The sequence below is a fragment of the Zalophus californianus genome, chromosome 8, assembly GCF_009762305.2.
Source record: "Zalophus californianus isolate mZalCal1 chromosome 8, mZalCal1.pri.v2, whole genome shotgun sequence".
Taxonomy (NCBI): domain Eukaryota; kingdom Metazoa; phylum Chordata; class Mammalia; order Carnivora; family Otariidae; genus Zalophus; species Zalophus californianus.
Window position 1 is genome coordinate 88066746 of NC_045602.1, and position 16254 is coordinate 88082999.

At 44.1% G+C, this 16254-nt stretch overlaps 1 protein-coding gene across 6 annotated transcripts in view; it reads right to left on the reverse strand.

The window, feature by feature from the left end:
- Positions 1 to 645: 645 nt before the first annotated feature.
- Positions 646 to 16254, reverse strand: part of EDAR (ectodysplasin A receptor) — a 94015-nt gene continuing 78406 nt past the window's right edge. For all 6 annotated transcript variants that reach the window (XM_027622339.1, XM_027622341.1, XM_027622338.1 and 3 more), the window contains 3 exons: positions 13818 to 13974; positions 12693 to 12753; positions 646 to 3303 (listed from right to left, as the gene is read on the reverse strand). In XM_027622339.1, the coding sequence (XP_027478140.1) occupies positions 2981 to 3303; positions 12693 to 12753; positions 13818 to 13974 (541 nt within the window). In that variant the 3' untranslated portion in view covers positions 646 to 2980. The remainder of the gene's footprint in view (positions 3304 to 12692; positions 12754 to 13817; positions 13975 to 16254) is intronic.

Sequence of the window (16254 nt, forward strand, 5' to 3'; positions counted from 1 at the left end):
CTTCATAGAGTTAGGGTGGGGTCTATTTCCCTCCCTTTGACTCTGGGTTGACCATATGATTTGCTTTGGCCGAAAGAATGAGCTAGAAGTGATGATGTGCCAGTTCTGGGTGTAGGCCTGACGAAATTTTGTGTGTCTCCTCGTTATTGCTCCTCTGTCATTGCCATGTTGGAGGCATGCCTAGCCTAGATAATGGTCTGAGGCCAAGGATGGGGGACAATGGAACAGAGCAACCCCAGTGAGAGTATCCTAACAGAGGCCCCAGCTGAGCCATATCCAACTGAGCCCAACTCAGGTCAGCTGAGATCCTTACTGACCTCTGAACTGTAATAATATATTGTCACTATAAGCCACTGAATTTTGGGTATTTTGGGATTACACAGCAGTAGCTAAGTGATATAGTGACGGCAACTTGGAAAGCAAGGCTCCAGGTGTTTTTTTATACAATCTCAGTGTAATGTTTGCTTCTGTCAAGCACACGGCCCAGGCCATAAAAATGTAGGCAATTCATTTAGGCTGCAGTCTCACGGCAGTCTACATGGGTCGGAGTAATCAGAGGCTTCTCCACTCACCCACCTCCTCCCTCTCTCCACCCCCAGAAAGAACTCACATTGTAGCAGTCTGTAGGTCTTTTTATTAGTTTATTGAAATTGTAAAATATAATAAGTTATATATACAAAATTAGACAAAACTATTGACAATTAAGACTTCACTGGCTAGGGCCCATAGCTCTTAGCTTCGGATGCTCCCTAAATGTTTTTAAGTATAGCAAAATAATGACTGTCTCCGTACAAAATGGCAGGGTAGAAATCCCAGAGGGTCAGTGATAATCGTTATGGTCTCATCGATTTGAATTCCATAATGTAGGCTAAAGTCCATCAAAATAAACTGTTCTTGGATTTGTTTCCAAATAAGTAAATGGCAAAAGAATGTTTAGCTCCATAAGGACTAGCTCCCTAAAAGTTGCGAGTTGAGGGTCACTGAAACATGGTGTGATGCTGGCTGGACCTCCGGCCCCAGGAAGTGAGGCAAAGCTCTGGGCCTGGGAACAGCCACCCCTGCTCCTTCACTGAAAATGTTGTTCTTGAGAAACTGCAGGCTGTCTCCCTGGAATGGCATGCTCATCACATGTGACATTTGCATCCTAATTCAGGGGGAGACTCTCATTATCATTATCACAAAGCAGGAGAAAGGGGTGCCGTAGGATTTCAAAGAGGAATTAAAAGGAGAATTAAATTTTGCCATGGAGGATATACCAAATAGGTTCTAAAAAACAGCAGCAAACAGACACAGCAAATGATGATATTAAATATTCAGGACCTAATTATGATCCTATCACAGTATGTTCTACATTCATTGGTGGGAAATTGTTTGTTGGCTTGTTGGCTCTAAACATATGACTGATTTCCTCCCCCCAAAGCATTTGTTTAGTCATGTGACTTGTAATTTTAAAAACATAGCTTTGGAAGTCAGAGACTGGTTTTAATTTAGTAATAACCCATAGTCAGATCTGTCATTAGGAAGCTCAGCAGTGAACTCTAAATTAACCCCCTGGTATGATCACTACCCTGGCTCCCATACTCTTGGCAACTGCAGGTGTAGTAAGAGAATTTGCCAAGAACAATGCCAGTTTATTACTTTATCTCTAAACGTGTATCAAACAACTAGTTACTCTGAGTTTTTCTGCTTAGAAGCATGTCTCATTTAACTTGATGACTCACAGTGTTCACCTGGATGTGTACCTCAAAGGCCTGGCATTTCCTGCAGCCCTACTTTCCTATTTCCCACCTGAACTGTACTTACCCTGATTACAGAGCCACAGGCTAACTTCTTTGCAGAGAAGAAAATGGCCCACGTTGGCACAACTAGAACCAGGTCCCTGGATTCTAAGCCCAGGCCCTTCCTGTGCTGTGGGGCCCCACGTTCCTTAACTGGTTCAGAAGCTCTCATGCCACAAGGCTCATCGACAAGTCTCAGATGCTCAAAATCTACAATTATGCATGGCTGAACTCTTAGGAAGTCACCATTTCTCTTTATACATAGAGCGGACCACTCATTTCTGTTTGAAGCAAAAACAGGCTGACCCATCATTTAAATAGATTGTGTTCTTGAGCATTGCTGCCCACAAAAGGGTCAAACCTGACTAAGGATGAGAGTGGAAAGCAATTCATGTGTAATACAAAACCACCAGGTGGCAGGCCTGGGATTCATGCAGTAGGTGAAACCGGCCACTGACTAGACACAGGTCTATTTAACCGGACAAACACACACCTTCTATGTCAGGACAGAAGGCAGGCCACAGAGTGAACTCTTCCATTAGTGACTGGAAGGGCTGTAGGAATACGGATGGCTTCAAGAACAGGCAAAGGTATCCCAATGAAGCCACTCAGGATATCCATAGACAAGTACCGGCCCTGACACTCTACATGGAGCGGGACATCTGCCTTTTGTAGCCATGTCACCAGGCTTTCAAGTTGCTTTCTTCATGGGGCTGCCCTCCTTCATCACCCATGGGGAGCCATCTCCTCCCTCAGAACTTCTATTACGTTGTCTTACCATCCCCTCACCCAGACTCTTTGATGTCCTCTAGCAAGGTAGTTTGTAAACACGTCTTCTCTCTCTCCCTAGGTTGTAAACTCCTTAAAGACAGGGACCAGATTCTTCACCCCTGTCATCCTCACATTGTTTGGTTCATCTGAGCACCCAACAACATCCCTTGAATGAGTTCATGAATAAATATTCATCCTGCCTGATGAGGTACAGGTGGGGAGCTGGGATACTCCCAGCTTTAATCTTTTATCTTTGATTAGATTGGAAGACGGGCCTCATTTCCTCTTGTTCCTAGGAACAACCTAAGGCAAAGCCTGGTGACAGGAGAAAAAGCCTCGATTCTTGGCAGTCTGTTGGCAGCACTCACAGCTCCAGAGCCCTTGTTAGATCGTTGGTGCCTCCCAGGGAGGACAGCCCACAGGCAGGCTCCTCAGGCTGTCGTGGGTGGCTGGGAGGCAGGGGGCACAAGCCCGGCCCACTCCAGTATGTCCGCACACAAGGACTCCACGGCATCTAGCCGCTCGATCTGCACCAGTTTTGTGAGCAGCTCTGGGATGCTATAGCCTGCCGTGCTGATGCGGTCAAAGAGCTGCATGCCATCTGTCATGCCCCCAATCTCATCCCTCTTCAGTCCAAAGCTCTCGGCGAGGTGGCGCCATGTTTTCACAACGGCCTTCTCAGAGTTGTACGTGGAGCTGAGCATTCGGCTCGTCTTCTCGAGACAGTCAAATGGCAGCTCTGTGGGGCTGAGACCTGCAGAGATGAAGGGCCTCGTCAGACACTGTGAATGGCAGGTAACAGAAGCTCAACACCATTAAAAATTATTTTTAAAACCTTTTTTTAAATTGTAAAATGAAACACAGATGCAGAAAACCACACAAGATAAATGCATAGCTTGAGGTGAACTACACCCAGGAGTTTGCCAGCCACATGAGAAGCATAATACCCTAACCCTAATAATAGCCCCTCTCCTCCTGGGAAAATAGCTGCCACACTGGCTGTTAGAGTAATCCCCTCAAGACCACTGTCAGCAGATGAATGGATAAAGAAGATGTGGTATATATACACAATGGAATATTATGCAGCCATCAAAAGGAATGAGATCTTGCCATTTGCAACGACGTGGATGGAACTGGAGGGTGTTATGCTGAGTGAAATAAGTCAATCAGAGAAAGACATGTATCACATGACCTCACTGATATGAGGAATTCTTAATCTCAGGAAACAAACTGAGGGTTGCTGGAGTGGTGGGGGGTGGGAGGGATGGGGTGGCTGGGTGATAGACGCTGGGGAGGGTATGTGCTATGGTGAGTGCTGTGACTTGTGTAAGACTGTTGAATCACAGATCTGTACCTCTGAAGCAAATAATACATTAATATGTTTAAAAAAAAAGAAGAAGAAGATAGCAGGAAGGGAAGAATGAAGGCGGGAATCGGAGGGGGAGACGAACCATGAGAGACGATGGACTCTGAAAAACAAACTGAGGGTTCTAGAGGCGAGGGGGGTGGGGGGTGGGTTAGCCTGGTGATGGGTATTAAAGAGGGCACATTCTGCGTGGAGCACTGGGTGTTATGCACAAACAATGAAACATGGAACACTACATCCAAAACTAATGATGTCATGTATGGTGATTAACATAACAATTAAAAATTTAAAAAAAGACCATTGTCAGCAGTCACTGAAGTCTTGAGTATGGGCTACCCTTAGTTGGGTGACCCTGCTTCCCCTGGAGTCGGGCTGAGGAGGGAGTCAAAGGAACAGTATCACATCCCTTTATGGGGCTAGCAATCACCTTTATGAAAGGTGCTTTCAGAGACAGCCTGAAGTTGGTGCTACCTGAGCCAAGTCACTGCCACCTGATGGTTCTCAGCCTTCCCTGCACATTAGACTCACCTGGGAGCATTTGAAAAAAAAAAAAATTGATGCATTTTCCCTTTTGGATGATGGAGTAAATATGTTTTTCCCTATTCTTTCTGGTAAGTACAGCTAAAAACCCTGGATGCTATGTACAAAGCAAACATAAGGAGACCTGTGGACAGAAAAGACAGACTGGTAGGGATCTTGGAAGTAGAGCAATGACACAGTGCTGAGTTCCTTGGTTTCCTTCTGCCTCATTATCCCAGACATGGAGCTGAAGAGTCCAGCAACCCAGAAACACCAATAACAAACAAAAATAGCCCCAACAGAGACCTGCTCTCTCTAGCTAAAGCACTAGGAAAAGAGAAGCTCAGCAAGAAGAAAACATTTAGACAACTGCTTTGTTACAGCCAAACACCACAGAGAAAACTCTGGCCCCACCCCCACTAAGGCCCGCAAAGGCTGAATGGGAGCTTGACATCCACCCTCAGTAGGTTGTAACACTGCACCAGTTGTCAGGGAAGGTCAAATTGAGAGCCTGTCCACTCCAGTGGTATCGGTGGAGACCACATAGAGAAACAGATTACCACCCCACGCCCCTGCCAGCAACAAAAAGAAGCCCCTACTTGGGTGTCAATGAAGGGTAAATGGGAAGCTAGACATCTACCTCCAGAGAGGTATCAGAGGAAACCAGCTACAACAGAAGGTTTAAATAAGATCCAGAGTCTCATAACATGACATAAACCTTCCAGTTTCAATAGAAACCCACTCAGCACACCAAGAACTAGGCAGATCTCAAATGTTCTTAATTTTATTTTTGAAAATATTTCCAAAAAGGGGAAAGAATGTGAGGCAAGTCAGCCAAATCCTCTGTTTATGGCTAGGAAGATCTCAAATGAATGAAAAAAGACAAGACCAAAGATAACAGATCTGATAAGTATTTTTAAAAAGCCATGATAAAAATGCTTCAACAAATAATTACAACACATGCTTGAAACAAATAAAAAAATAGAAAGCCTTCACAAAAGATAGAAAATATAAAAAAGAACCAAGTGACAATGTTAGAACTGCAGAAAGACAATAATTGAAATAAAAAGCTGAGTAGATATGCTCAATGCAGAATATAGAGGAAAGAATTAGTTAACTGGATAATAGAATTGAAATTATTTATCTGAACAACAGATATAAAATAAACTGAAAAACACAGAGTCACAAGGACCCATAAGGCTAAAACAAAAGAGCTCACATTTGTGTCATGGAGGCCAGGAAAGGAGAGAGAGGGTATGGATGGAAAAGGAAATAATGGCTGAAAATTTCCCAAACTTGAAAGAGACATAAGCCTACAGATTTAAGAAGCTGAGAAAACTCCAAACAGGATACACCCAAAGAAATTCACATCAAAACACATCATAAATTCTTGAAAACTAAAGACAAGTCTTGAAAGCAGCAAGAAAAAATCAACACCCTACCTACTGAAGAAAAGCAATTAGAACAGCAGTGGATTTTTCATCAGAAACCTGGAGACCAAAGGGACATGGTGCAGTATTTTCAACTACAGAAAGGAAATAACTGTCAACACAGTGTCCCACACTCAGTGAAAATACCCTTCAGGAATGAAGGGGAAATCAAGACATTCTCAGGATGAAGGAAAAATAAGAATCTGTCACTAACAGAACTACCTTAAAAGAATGACTAAAAGAAGTCTCTAAACAGAAAGGAAAGGCTAAAGAAGGAATCTTGGAACATCAGAAAAGAGCATAGTAAGCAAAAATATTGGTAAACGTCACAGCTTTACTTCTCCTTTTAGGTTTTCTGAATTATGTTTGCTAGGTGAAGCAACTGATGTGGTTCTAAATATATGTAGAGGAAATATTTAAGACAATTATAAACAGGAAGGACATAAAGGGAAGTTTTTTATACTTCATTCAAACTAGTAAAAGGATGACCTCAGTGGACCATGATGAACTGTATATATATATACTGAGAGAGAAGTTGAGAGATGAAGAAACTACTAAAATAGCTATGGAAAAAGCTATGTACTCAGAACACATAAAATACATCACTCAAAAAAAAAATCAAAATGGATTTCTAAAATATGTTCAAGTGACCCAAAGGAAAGCAGGAAAAAGAAAACAGAGAAAATGAAAAACAGAGACAAAAAAGAATAAACAAAAAATAAAATAGCAATCTTAAATGCTAACATTTCAATAGCTACATTAAATGTAAATGATTTAAATATCAATTAAAAAACAGAGCTTGGCGGAATGGTCTCAAAAATGGCCCAGTTATATGCTATCTACAAGAAGCTAATGTCCAATATAATGATATAAGCAGGTTGAAAGTACAAGAATGGAAAAAGATATACCATGTAAACACTAATAAAAGGAAAGCAGAAGTGGCTATTACATTAGACAGAGTAGACTCAGAATAAAGGAAATTGCCAGAGACCGAGGAACATTATATAATGATAAAAGGGTCAATCCACTGTGAAGACATAGCAATCCTAAATCTATATGCATCAAACAAGAGAGCTCTAAAATATGTGAAGCAAAAACTGAAGAAATGAAAGGAGAAATAGACAAAATGACAATTACAGTTGGTGACTTAACAACTTTCCCTCAGTAACTGATAGAACAACTGGTAGGAAATCAGCAAGAATATAGAACTCAACATCACCATCAACCAACAAAATCCAATCAACATTTATAGAATACTCCATTCAACAATAACAGAATACATATTTTCTTCAAATGTAGGCCTTAAATCTCAACAAAAGAATGAGAAGAATTGAAACTGTATACAGAGTGTATTTGCCTACCACAATGGAATTAAACTGTAAATCAAAAACAATGATAATAGGAAAATCTTCACACACTTGGAAACTAAACAACACACTCTTGGGGGGGGCAGGGATTAAATTTGATTTATTACATTTGTTTCTCCATGGAGTTAATGCATTTAAAGACATAGTTTACTTTTCAAATGGAGAGACATTGTTTTCAGAGACCTTTATTAGATTCCTGCTTGATCCCTTGACATTCCTTTAGAAGAAAATTGTATATGGGGGTGGAGGGAGAAAATATGTGTGGGTCCTCTTCTTTCTGGAAGGTTCCAGAACCAATGGCTGTTGGTACTTCCCACACAGGGAAGAGTGACCAGCAGTCACTTTCTGCTCTGTGTCCTGCTCCTGCAATGAGGAAAGACACTGGCACTGGGAATAACTCCATAGTGCTGGCCTTTCACTGCATTCTGGGGGCCCCACTATTCAGCAGGCCTCTGTCTTGCACCACTGTTAATGCATTTGGTATGATATGAGGATTAAACAACACACTTCCAAATAATCCATGGGTCAAAGAAGAAATCTAAAAGGAAATTTTAAAAATGAAGGAAAATAAAAATACAACATATCAAAGTTTGTAGGACACAGCTAAAGCAATACTGAGAGATATTTATATCACAAATACATACATTATAAAAGAAGGAAAATCTAAGCTCTCATCTCAAGCATTCAGGAAAAGATAGCAAAATAAAATCAAAGTAAACAGGAGGAATGATATAGTAAAGAGCAGTCATCAATAAAAGTGAAAAAGGAAAAACAATAGAGAGAAACATGAAAAGAGTGGTTCTTTGAAAAGATCAATAAAATGGACAAATGTATGATTGATAAAGAAAAAATGAAGAAGACACAAAACACCAATATTAAGCAATGAAGAAGGGAATATCATTATATACCCTGCAGACATTAAAAAAAGGGGGGGCACCTGGGTGGCTCAGTTAAGCACCTACCTTCAGCTCAGGTCATGATCCCAGGGTCCTGGGATCGAGCCCCATGTCAGGCTCCCTGCTCAGCGGGGAGCCTGCTTCTCCCTCTGCCCCTGCTCATGTACTCTCTCTCTCTTGCTCACTCTCCCAAATAAATAAATAAAGTCTTTAAAAAAAATTTAAAAAAAAAGGAATCTACAAGCAACTCTACACACTTAAATTTGACAACTTAGATGAAATGGGACTATTCCTCAAAAAGCATGAATACAACTCACTCAGTATGAAATAGATCTTTTGAATAGCCTTACATGATTAAAGAAATGTAATTTGTAATTTAAAAAGCCCTCCCAAAAGAAATCTCCAGCCTACACAGTTTCATTGTAGCCAAACATACAAAGAAGAATTAACACCAATTCTACATATCTCTTCTGGAAAATAGAAAAGGAAGAAATACTCCCCAATTTATTCTGTGAAGCCAGTATTAGCCTGATACCAAAACCAGACCAAGACAGTACAAAAAAGAGAAACTACACACCAATATCCCTCATTAATACAGATAAAAAAATCCTTAACAAAATATTAATAAATGGAATTCAACAATATATAAAATGAATTATATACCATGACAAATGGACTTCATTCCATGGTTGTGAGACTGGTTCAATATTCAAAAATCAATGTAATCTATCTACAAAACTAATGTAAATCATTTACAAAACCCCTAGAACCAACATTACACTGAATGGTGAAAAACATACTTTCCTTTTAAGATCAGGAACAAGGCAAGGAAGTCTGTTCTTACTACTCTTATTCAATATAATGCTGGAAGTTATAGCCAGTGCAATAAGGCAAGAAAAGGCATAAAGATTGGGAAGGAAGAAATAAAAGTGTCCCCATCTGTAGATGTGATTATCCATGTAGAAAATTTCAAGGAATCTATAAGAAAACTCTTGAGACTTTGTGAGTTCAGCAAAGTCACAGGATATGAGATAAACATACAAAAATCAATTGTATTTCCATATACTAGCAATTAATATGTAGACACTGAAATTAAGATAAAATGTCACAATCATTCAAAAATAAATGAAGTTCTTAGATATAAATCTAGCAAAATATGTATAGGACTTATATTCTAAAACCTACATAATGCTGATGAGAAAAGTTGAAGAAAATCTAAATGAATGAAGAGACATGCCATTTTCATGGATTAGAAAACTCAACATAGTAAAGATGTCAAATCTCCCCAAACTTTGGTACACAGATTTGATGTAATTCCTATCAAAATCCCCAGCAAGATATTTTGTAGATATAGGGACAATTATTCTAAGATTTATATGGAAAGGCAAAGGAACTAACATTGGCTAGAACAATTTAGAACAGAAAGAAGAAAGTGGGAGCAAACAGTCTATCTGATTTCAGGACTTGTTGTATGCTATGTGGTACTGGCAGAAAAGCTGACACAAAGATCAGTGCAACAGAGCAGAGAACCCAAAAAACAGACCCACACAAATATGCCCAAGCTGAGTTTTGACAAAGGTGCAAAAGCAATTCAATGGACAAAAGATAGCTTTTCCCAACAAATGGTGCTGGGGCTACTGGACATCTACAGGCAAAAAAAACCCCAAAAAACAAACAAAAAAACCCCAAAAAACCAACAACAACAAAGAACCCCTTTTATAAAAATTAACTCCAACTGATCATGGACTCAAATGCAAAACAAAATGATAAGTCAGAGGAGAAAATCTTTGTGTTCTAGGGCTAGGCAAAGAGATCTTAGCCTTGACACCAAAAACAAAATCTGTAAAAGTAAAATGATAAATTTGACTCATCAAAATTTCACCTCTCTGTGAAAGACACTATTAAGAGAATGGAAAGACAACCTACACAGTGGAGAAAATATTTACAAATCACATACCCATCAAAGGACTAGTATTCAAAACTCAACAGCAAAAACCCCCACAATCCAGTTGGAAAATGGGCAAAAGATAGAGAAACATTTTACTGAAGAGGACATACAGATGGCAATGAGCTCATGAAAAGAGGGCACATACTGAATGGAGCACTGGGTGTTATAGGCAAACAATGAATCATGGAACACTACATCAAAAAGTAATGATGTAATAATGTATGGTGATTAACATAACATAAAAAAAGATGCTACATTAGGGAAATGCAAATTAAAACCACCATGAGGTATGAAAACATAACTATCAGAGTAACTAAAATAAAAAACAGCAACACTAGCAAATGCTGGCAAGGAAGTAGAGAAACAAGACCACTCACACATTGCCGGTGGGGATGGACATGGTACAGGCACTTTGGGAAAGAGTTTGGCAGGTTTTTGTTCTTTTTTTAAAGACTTATTTATTTCTTTTAGAGAGAGAGAGCGAGAGCACGAGTGGGAGAGGCAGAGGGAGAGGGAGAGAGAATCCCAAGCAGACTCTGTGCTGTGCCGAGCTCGGTCCAATGCAGGGCTCGACCCCATGACCCTGAGATCACGACCTGAGCCAAAAACAAGAGTCGGATGCTCAACCAACTGGGCCACCCAGGTGCCCCGGCAGTTTTTTAAAACACTAAACATGCAACTATCATACAACCCAACAACTGTACTCCTGGGCATTTATCCCAGAGAAATGATGACTTATGTTCACATAAAACCTTTTCATGGCTCTTTATAGTGGCTTTATTCATAAATAGCCCCTGGAAACAACCAAGATGTTCTTAAATGGATGAACACTTGGACGAGTTGTGATTCGTCCACAATGTGGGCAGGTACTCAGGGGTATGAGGAAAAATCTACAACACACACAACAACCTGCATGAATCTGTGGGGAATTATGTGGAGGAAAAGGGCCTTTGGCAAAAGGTTACATGGTGCATGAGTCCACTTAATGTTCATGAAATGACAACTGTAGAAATGAAGAACTATTAATGGTTGCCAGATGCTAAGGAGAGGTTGGGGTGGGGAAGTGGGTGAGGCTGTAAAAGGGTATAGAGAGGGATCCTTGTGGTAAAGGAAATGGGCTCTGTCTTCAGGTATCAATGTCCTGATTGTGACTTTCAGATTGATTGAGCAAGATGGTCTCATTGGTGGACACTGAGTAAAGGGTCCACAGGAACTCTCTGTATAGTGTCCTACCACTGCATGTGAATCTGCAGTGATCTCAGAATTACAAGGTTAATTGAAAACAAACAAAAGAAATTGATGCTGGAGACTCATCCTAGCCAAATTACATCAGGATCTTGGGGCCTTTGGGGGGGGTGGCTGGGCAGAGGGGAGACAGTGGAAAACTCTGGGTGAGTATATACTATTCCCCCAGGGCTGGGCACTGCTGGTCTGAGGTTCTCTGCCTTGGAGATGTGAGTGTCCCCAAGGGTTGATAAGCACACTGAGCACCCCAGGCTGTGAGAGGGTGGCCAAGCACATGGAGCTCACACTCTTCACCCTCCCAGTCTCACTGGAGAAGCTCCTCTTTCCTCTGGGGTTCCTGAAATTAATTTGAAAACCACTGTCCCAGGAGTATGGGCTCTAAAAGCCAAGACATATTTTGGGACAGAGAAGAGCTTTCCAGGGTGATGGAATGCAAATCTCAGATCATCCTCCACAGGGCAGCCATGCCAGGCTTATCAGACATGGGGCATGTGTAGTTATGGAGAGATGCTGCATTTCAACAGGCAGCCAAGTCGAGTTCTTGGCCCCCGGAAGTTATTTCTGTCCAAAGGAGCACTCAGCCAGCAAGCCTGCCCTGGGCTTGGTGTGCTGGGCTCCACCTCTGCGGAGAAATGAGAGGCCCCCAGGTTCCACAACTCCTGCTTGGGGCAGACCCAGAAGTCCAAGGAGGGACGCCAGTGAGACCAGGACCGAGACCGAGTGGCCTGATTAGCTGGGGAACATTCTCTAACCTCAGTGATGAGGGGTTTTGTCCCCTGGGTGGATACAAAGGTAATTTAGAGCCTAGATTTGGAAGAAATGGGGACTGTGGATTCTGGTTTCAGGCTGAAATGCTTTTATTCCTAATCTTGCTTCCCATACCCAGAGTGTAGTTGTGAGACAGCCTGACTCTGCTTGCTTGGGAAGCATCTTTGAGGAGGGGGACCAGGACCTAAGGAAAGGGCAAGGCCACCTAATAACCGGGTAAGTGACTGAAAACACCAGTGCGGAGACAGCATCTGGGGGACACTGGGGGACACTGGCTCCTTCCACTACTGTTCTCTACTGACTCCACGGTCCTCCAGGGAGGCCCTGACCCAGGGCTGGCTGGGTGTTATCTCCTTGTCCTGTGAGGGAAAGGACCTTGCGGAGTGCCAGGGAAAAGGCCTTAAATAGTTTGGCGCCAAATTCCACGTCCCTCCACACCTGAGGTGGGTTCGCCAGCCGCTGGGATGAGGAACATGACAAACTGGGGTGGGTGGCCTTTCTCGGCCCCCGCGGGGCCTCAGGACTCCTGCCAGAGCCACCTCCTCCATGTTGACAGTTGGGGAAATCTGGGGTATGTGTCCCCAAACAGCATGTCCATGCTTACCTTCAACAACTCCACACACATTGGCATAGACATCCAATATCTTTTTCCTTCGGCTTTGAATCTATGGGAAAAGGGAAGAGAATGTTAATTTTCAGAACAAGAGGAAGTGGTAGCCCACAAAAACGCAAGTTCTCCATCCCAGTGTCGGCAGCTACTGTCTCCTGACTGGCGCCCTCACATGACCATCTCATCAGGAAATTCGACCCCTTCAGTGTGCACAGAGGTGGGGCTGCTCTTCGGCTCCATTGGACGTTCAGGCTCACAAGACACCTGGCATCAGTCCGTGTGGGAGGGTGAGTGGCGGGGACCCCAGCTGGCCAGCGGGCGCCTGAGATGCTGTGGCTGTGTCTGCAGCCATCCACAGACTCTTCTCCCAGAGCACACATGAGGCCCATGCTGGATCCTGGCTGAAAGGTACCACTCCCCAAGGGAGCCAATACCCCTCAGAACAACTCCCTGGGCCTCCAGGGTCCCTGCAAGTGATGGGTACCATCACAGATGTCCCTGAACTCAGGGCAGCCTAGAGCGTGTCATCCCTGTCCAGACCTAAGCCAGATCCGGCTTCCCAAGCGGGGATGTTTTCCCCATTAGCAATGTTACCTAGCAACACGCTGACCTATGCTTGGGTCAGGCGGCCAGTGAACCACGCGCTATGTGCTCAGGCAGCCTGGGCAGTGCTGTGCTCTTTTGCCTGAGCGCCCTGCCCCACTGCGGCACGTTCCCAGGTGGCCTGCTTTGGGTGACAAGCCCTCTGGGCAATTTTACATGCAAAAATGGGGCATATTGTGTATATGTGTGTACACTATGGGTGTGTGTATGTATGTGTGAGTGTGTACACTGCGTGTGTGTGTATATATATATATTTTTTGGTCTGCTTGGACACATGCCAGTATATTTACAAAGGTTTTTTTCTGTCTTACGGTATTCCAAGCAATTTTAACTTTTCTTTTGGCTTACTTTCATTTTCTTCTATAAAGCTAGATAATACAGAGATAAGTTTCCTATTTTTTTGCTATCTTGTGTTAAGCCTGCCACTCTATCTAGGGTCCCGCATGGTGGGCCAGCCTCCTGTCTCCGCCTCCCGGGGCTCCAACAAGCGTGTGAAGAGCAGTGCCAGGGCCTCACCCCGGCTGACTTGGTGGCTGCCGACTTCTCCCGGGCCAGGTGAACCAGGGACAAGAGGCACAGCTCTGGGGAGCCCTGCTTGTCAGTGGCAGGCTCCTCGTCACTGTCCATGCTCCGGCTCAGCAGCTGCTCGTTCTCCGATGATGCGTCATTCTCACTGTGGGAACAGGAGGGTGTTTGTTAGCAGCGGCCCCGACACATTTTCCCAGTGGGAAGACGATTGATGGATCGATTGATGGGAATGCAGGGACTTGTTCCCCAAGCTTTTACTGAGCAGCTCCTGGGCACGAGGTGAGAGAGACATGCCGCACTCGCTACGCCTCCCAATGAATGACCTGCATGCAGCGGGGCCTGCAGGTGTCCTGTGAGAGGACTCACAAGGTGTCTCTCGAGCCCCACGCGGTTGGGGTTCATCAGGGAGGAGGACAGCATCTGTTCGTCTGTTCCCCCAACCCAGCTCAGTTAAGCTTTCTTGAATATGTCCCAGCTTTCTATTTTTTTTTTTTAAGATTTTATTTATTTATTTGACAGAGACACAGCGAGACAGGGAACACAAGCAGGGGGAGTGGGAGAGGGAGAAGCAGGCTTCCTGCTGAGCAGGGAGCCCGATGGATGCGGGGCTCAATCCCAGGACCCTGGGATCATGACCTGAGCCGAAGGCAGATGCTTAACAACCGAGCCACCCAGGCGCCCCAGAACAATGCTTTCTTAATTCTAAACAATCACACGCATACATACACACACCCACACATGCATGCACACAAACTTTTGGAAAATGATTTACTCATAAGTTGGAGACCTGGAAACCATCACTGGTAATATAAATGTATTATGTCCCCTCTTAGGACTAATTATCAAGTGAAAAAAATCAGTATATCAAATTTTTTAAAGATTTATTTATTTATTTGACAGAGAGAGACACAGAGAGAGAGGGAACACAAGCAGGGGGAGTGGGAGAGGGAGAAGCAGGCTTCCCGCTGAGCCACGAGCCCGATGTGGGGCTCGATCCCAGGACCCTGGAACCATGACCTGATCCGAAGGTGGACACTTAATGACTGAGCCACCTAGGCTCCCCTCAGCTTCCTATTTTTAATGCAGGCCAGCTCCAAGTTCAGCATTGTTCTAAATGCAAACAGGTTTATGTGGCCGGCACTGAATCTGTGCAAGTTCTCTGCAACGACCCCAAACAGAGCTGAATGAGCCTGCCTGGGGAGCCCCCATCTTGACTAGGGGGTGACCTGGCTGAAATGTGTGCATTGTAGGTGGGGTCACAGCAAGCTGCAAGAGGGGCTTCGGGAGCTCCCCCCAGAAGCCAGGTGGGCCCACATTCCACCACAGCTCACAGTCCACAGCCCTAGGCACATGTGGGTTGGAGCTTAAACTCTCAAAATCATTCCAAATAGCTGAAAAACAACATTCTTTTTTTAGGCATCCTGTTCGCTTCCTGTGGTCTGGCTGACGACTTACAAAGAATTATTCTTTTCTAGTCGCTGGGTTACAGTAATGAAGCCCACACTCAAAAGCAACCCTAGAGGCCGTATGAAGGTGAGGCCCAGTAGGTTCAGGGCCTTGCTCGGAGTTGGCTGCCCTGCCGCTGTCTCCCCCCCACCCCCCACCCCGACAGCAGGCTAGGAACAAAAGCACGGTTGTCCCCAGAGAACACTGATGGCCCCAGGTCCTTTCCCTAAGGCCTAGGAGCAGACAGAGGGGAGAGGAGCTCTGTGCCTTGCCTTTTATAGCACGATTGCCCGGTTTTCATTTGACATTTGCATATGAAACAAGTATTATTTTTCCAAATATTCTTCCAAATTCCCCCTTTCCCTCAGTCTTTAGATGAAACTTAAGTCACAGGACACATCCCTGCCCTTTGAGTACTCTTGTCTCCTACTTTTGAGAAAGAGCAAAGCCTGGAGGACCAGAAGGCTGCCACAAGACAGGGCTGCACAGTTGGGAGGGTGGAGGAGAAACTCGTCCGCAGGGAGGCACACTGCAGAGCCAGCCCCCGCAGCCCGGCCCGGTCCGGGGCTCTGACACGGGGAACAGAGGCACTCCCAGGAAATGACCGCCATCTAAGGGACTGCCCAGGGGGACCCCCACTTTTTCTTTTCTTTCCCAGCATGCACAGATTTCATGATTTAAGTCTGCTTCCTGCCCTTGCAATAGGGGTCTTGAGAGATGCTGGAGTTTTCTAAATGAGGTAACACCTTTGGAAGTGCTTGATTAATGCCAAAGCTCTACACAAACATCTGGATTCATGATCATTCCTACAAATGAAAGGCTTTGCAAGAGTTCACCCACCTTGGGAAGGTTGCAGGCCAGGAGACAGTGCTCCTCTGCCCTTCCTATAATTAGTTTGGGGCCCCCCATGGCCTCTGTGTCCCACCCACAATGTAGGCACAATGGGGTCCTGGAATGGCCAACGGGGTAGAGGCCAGAC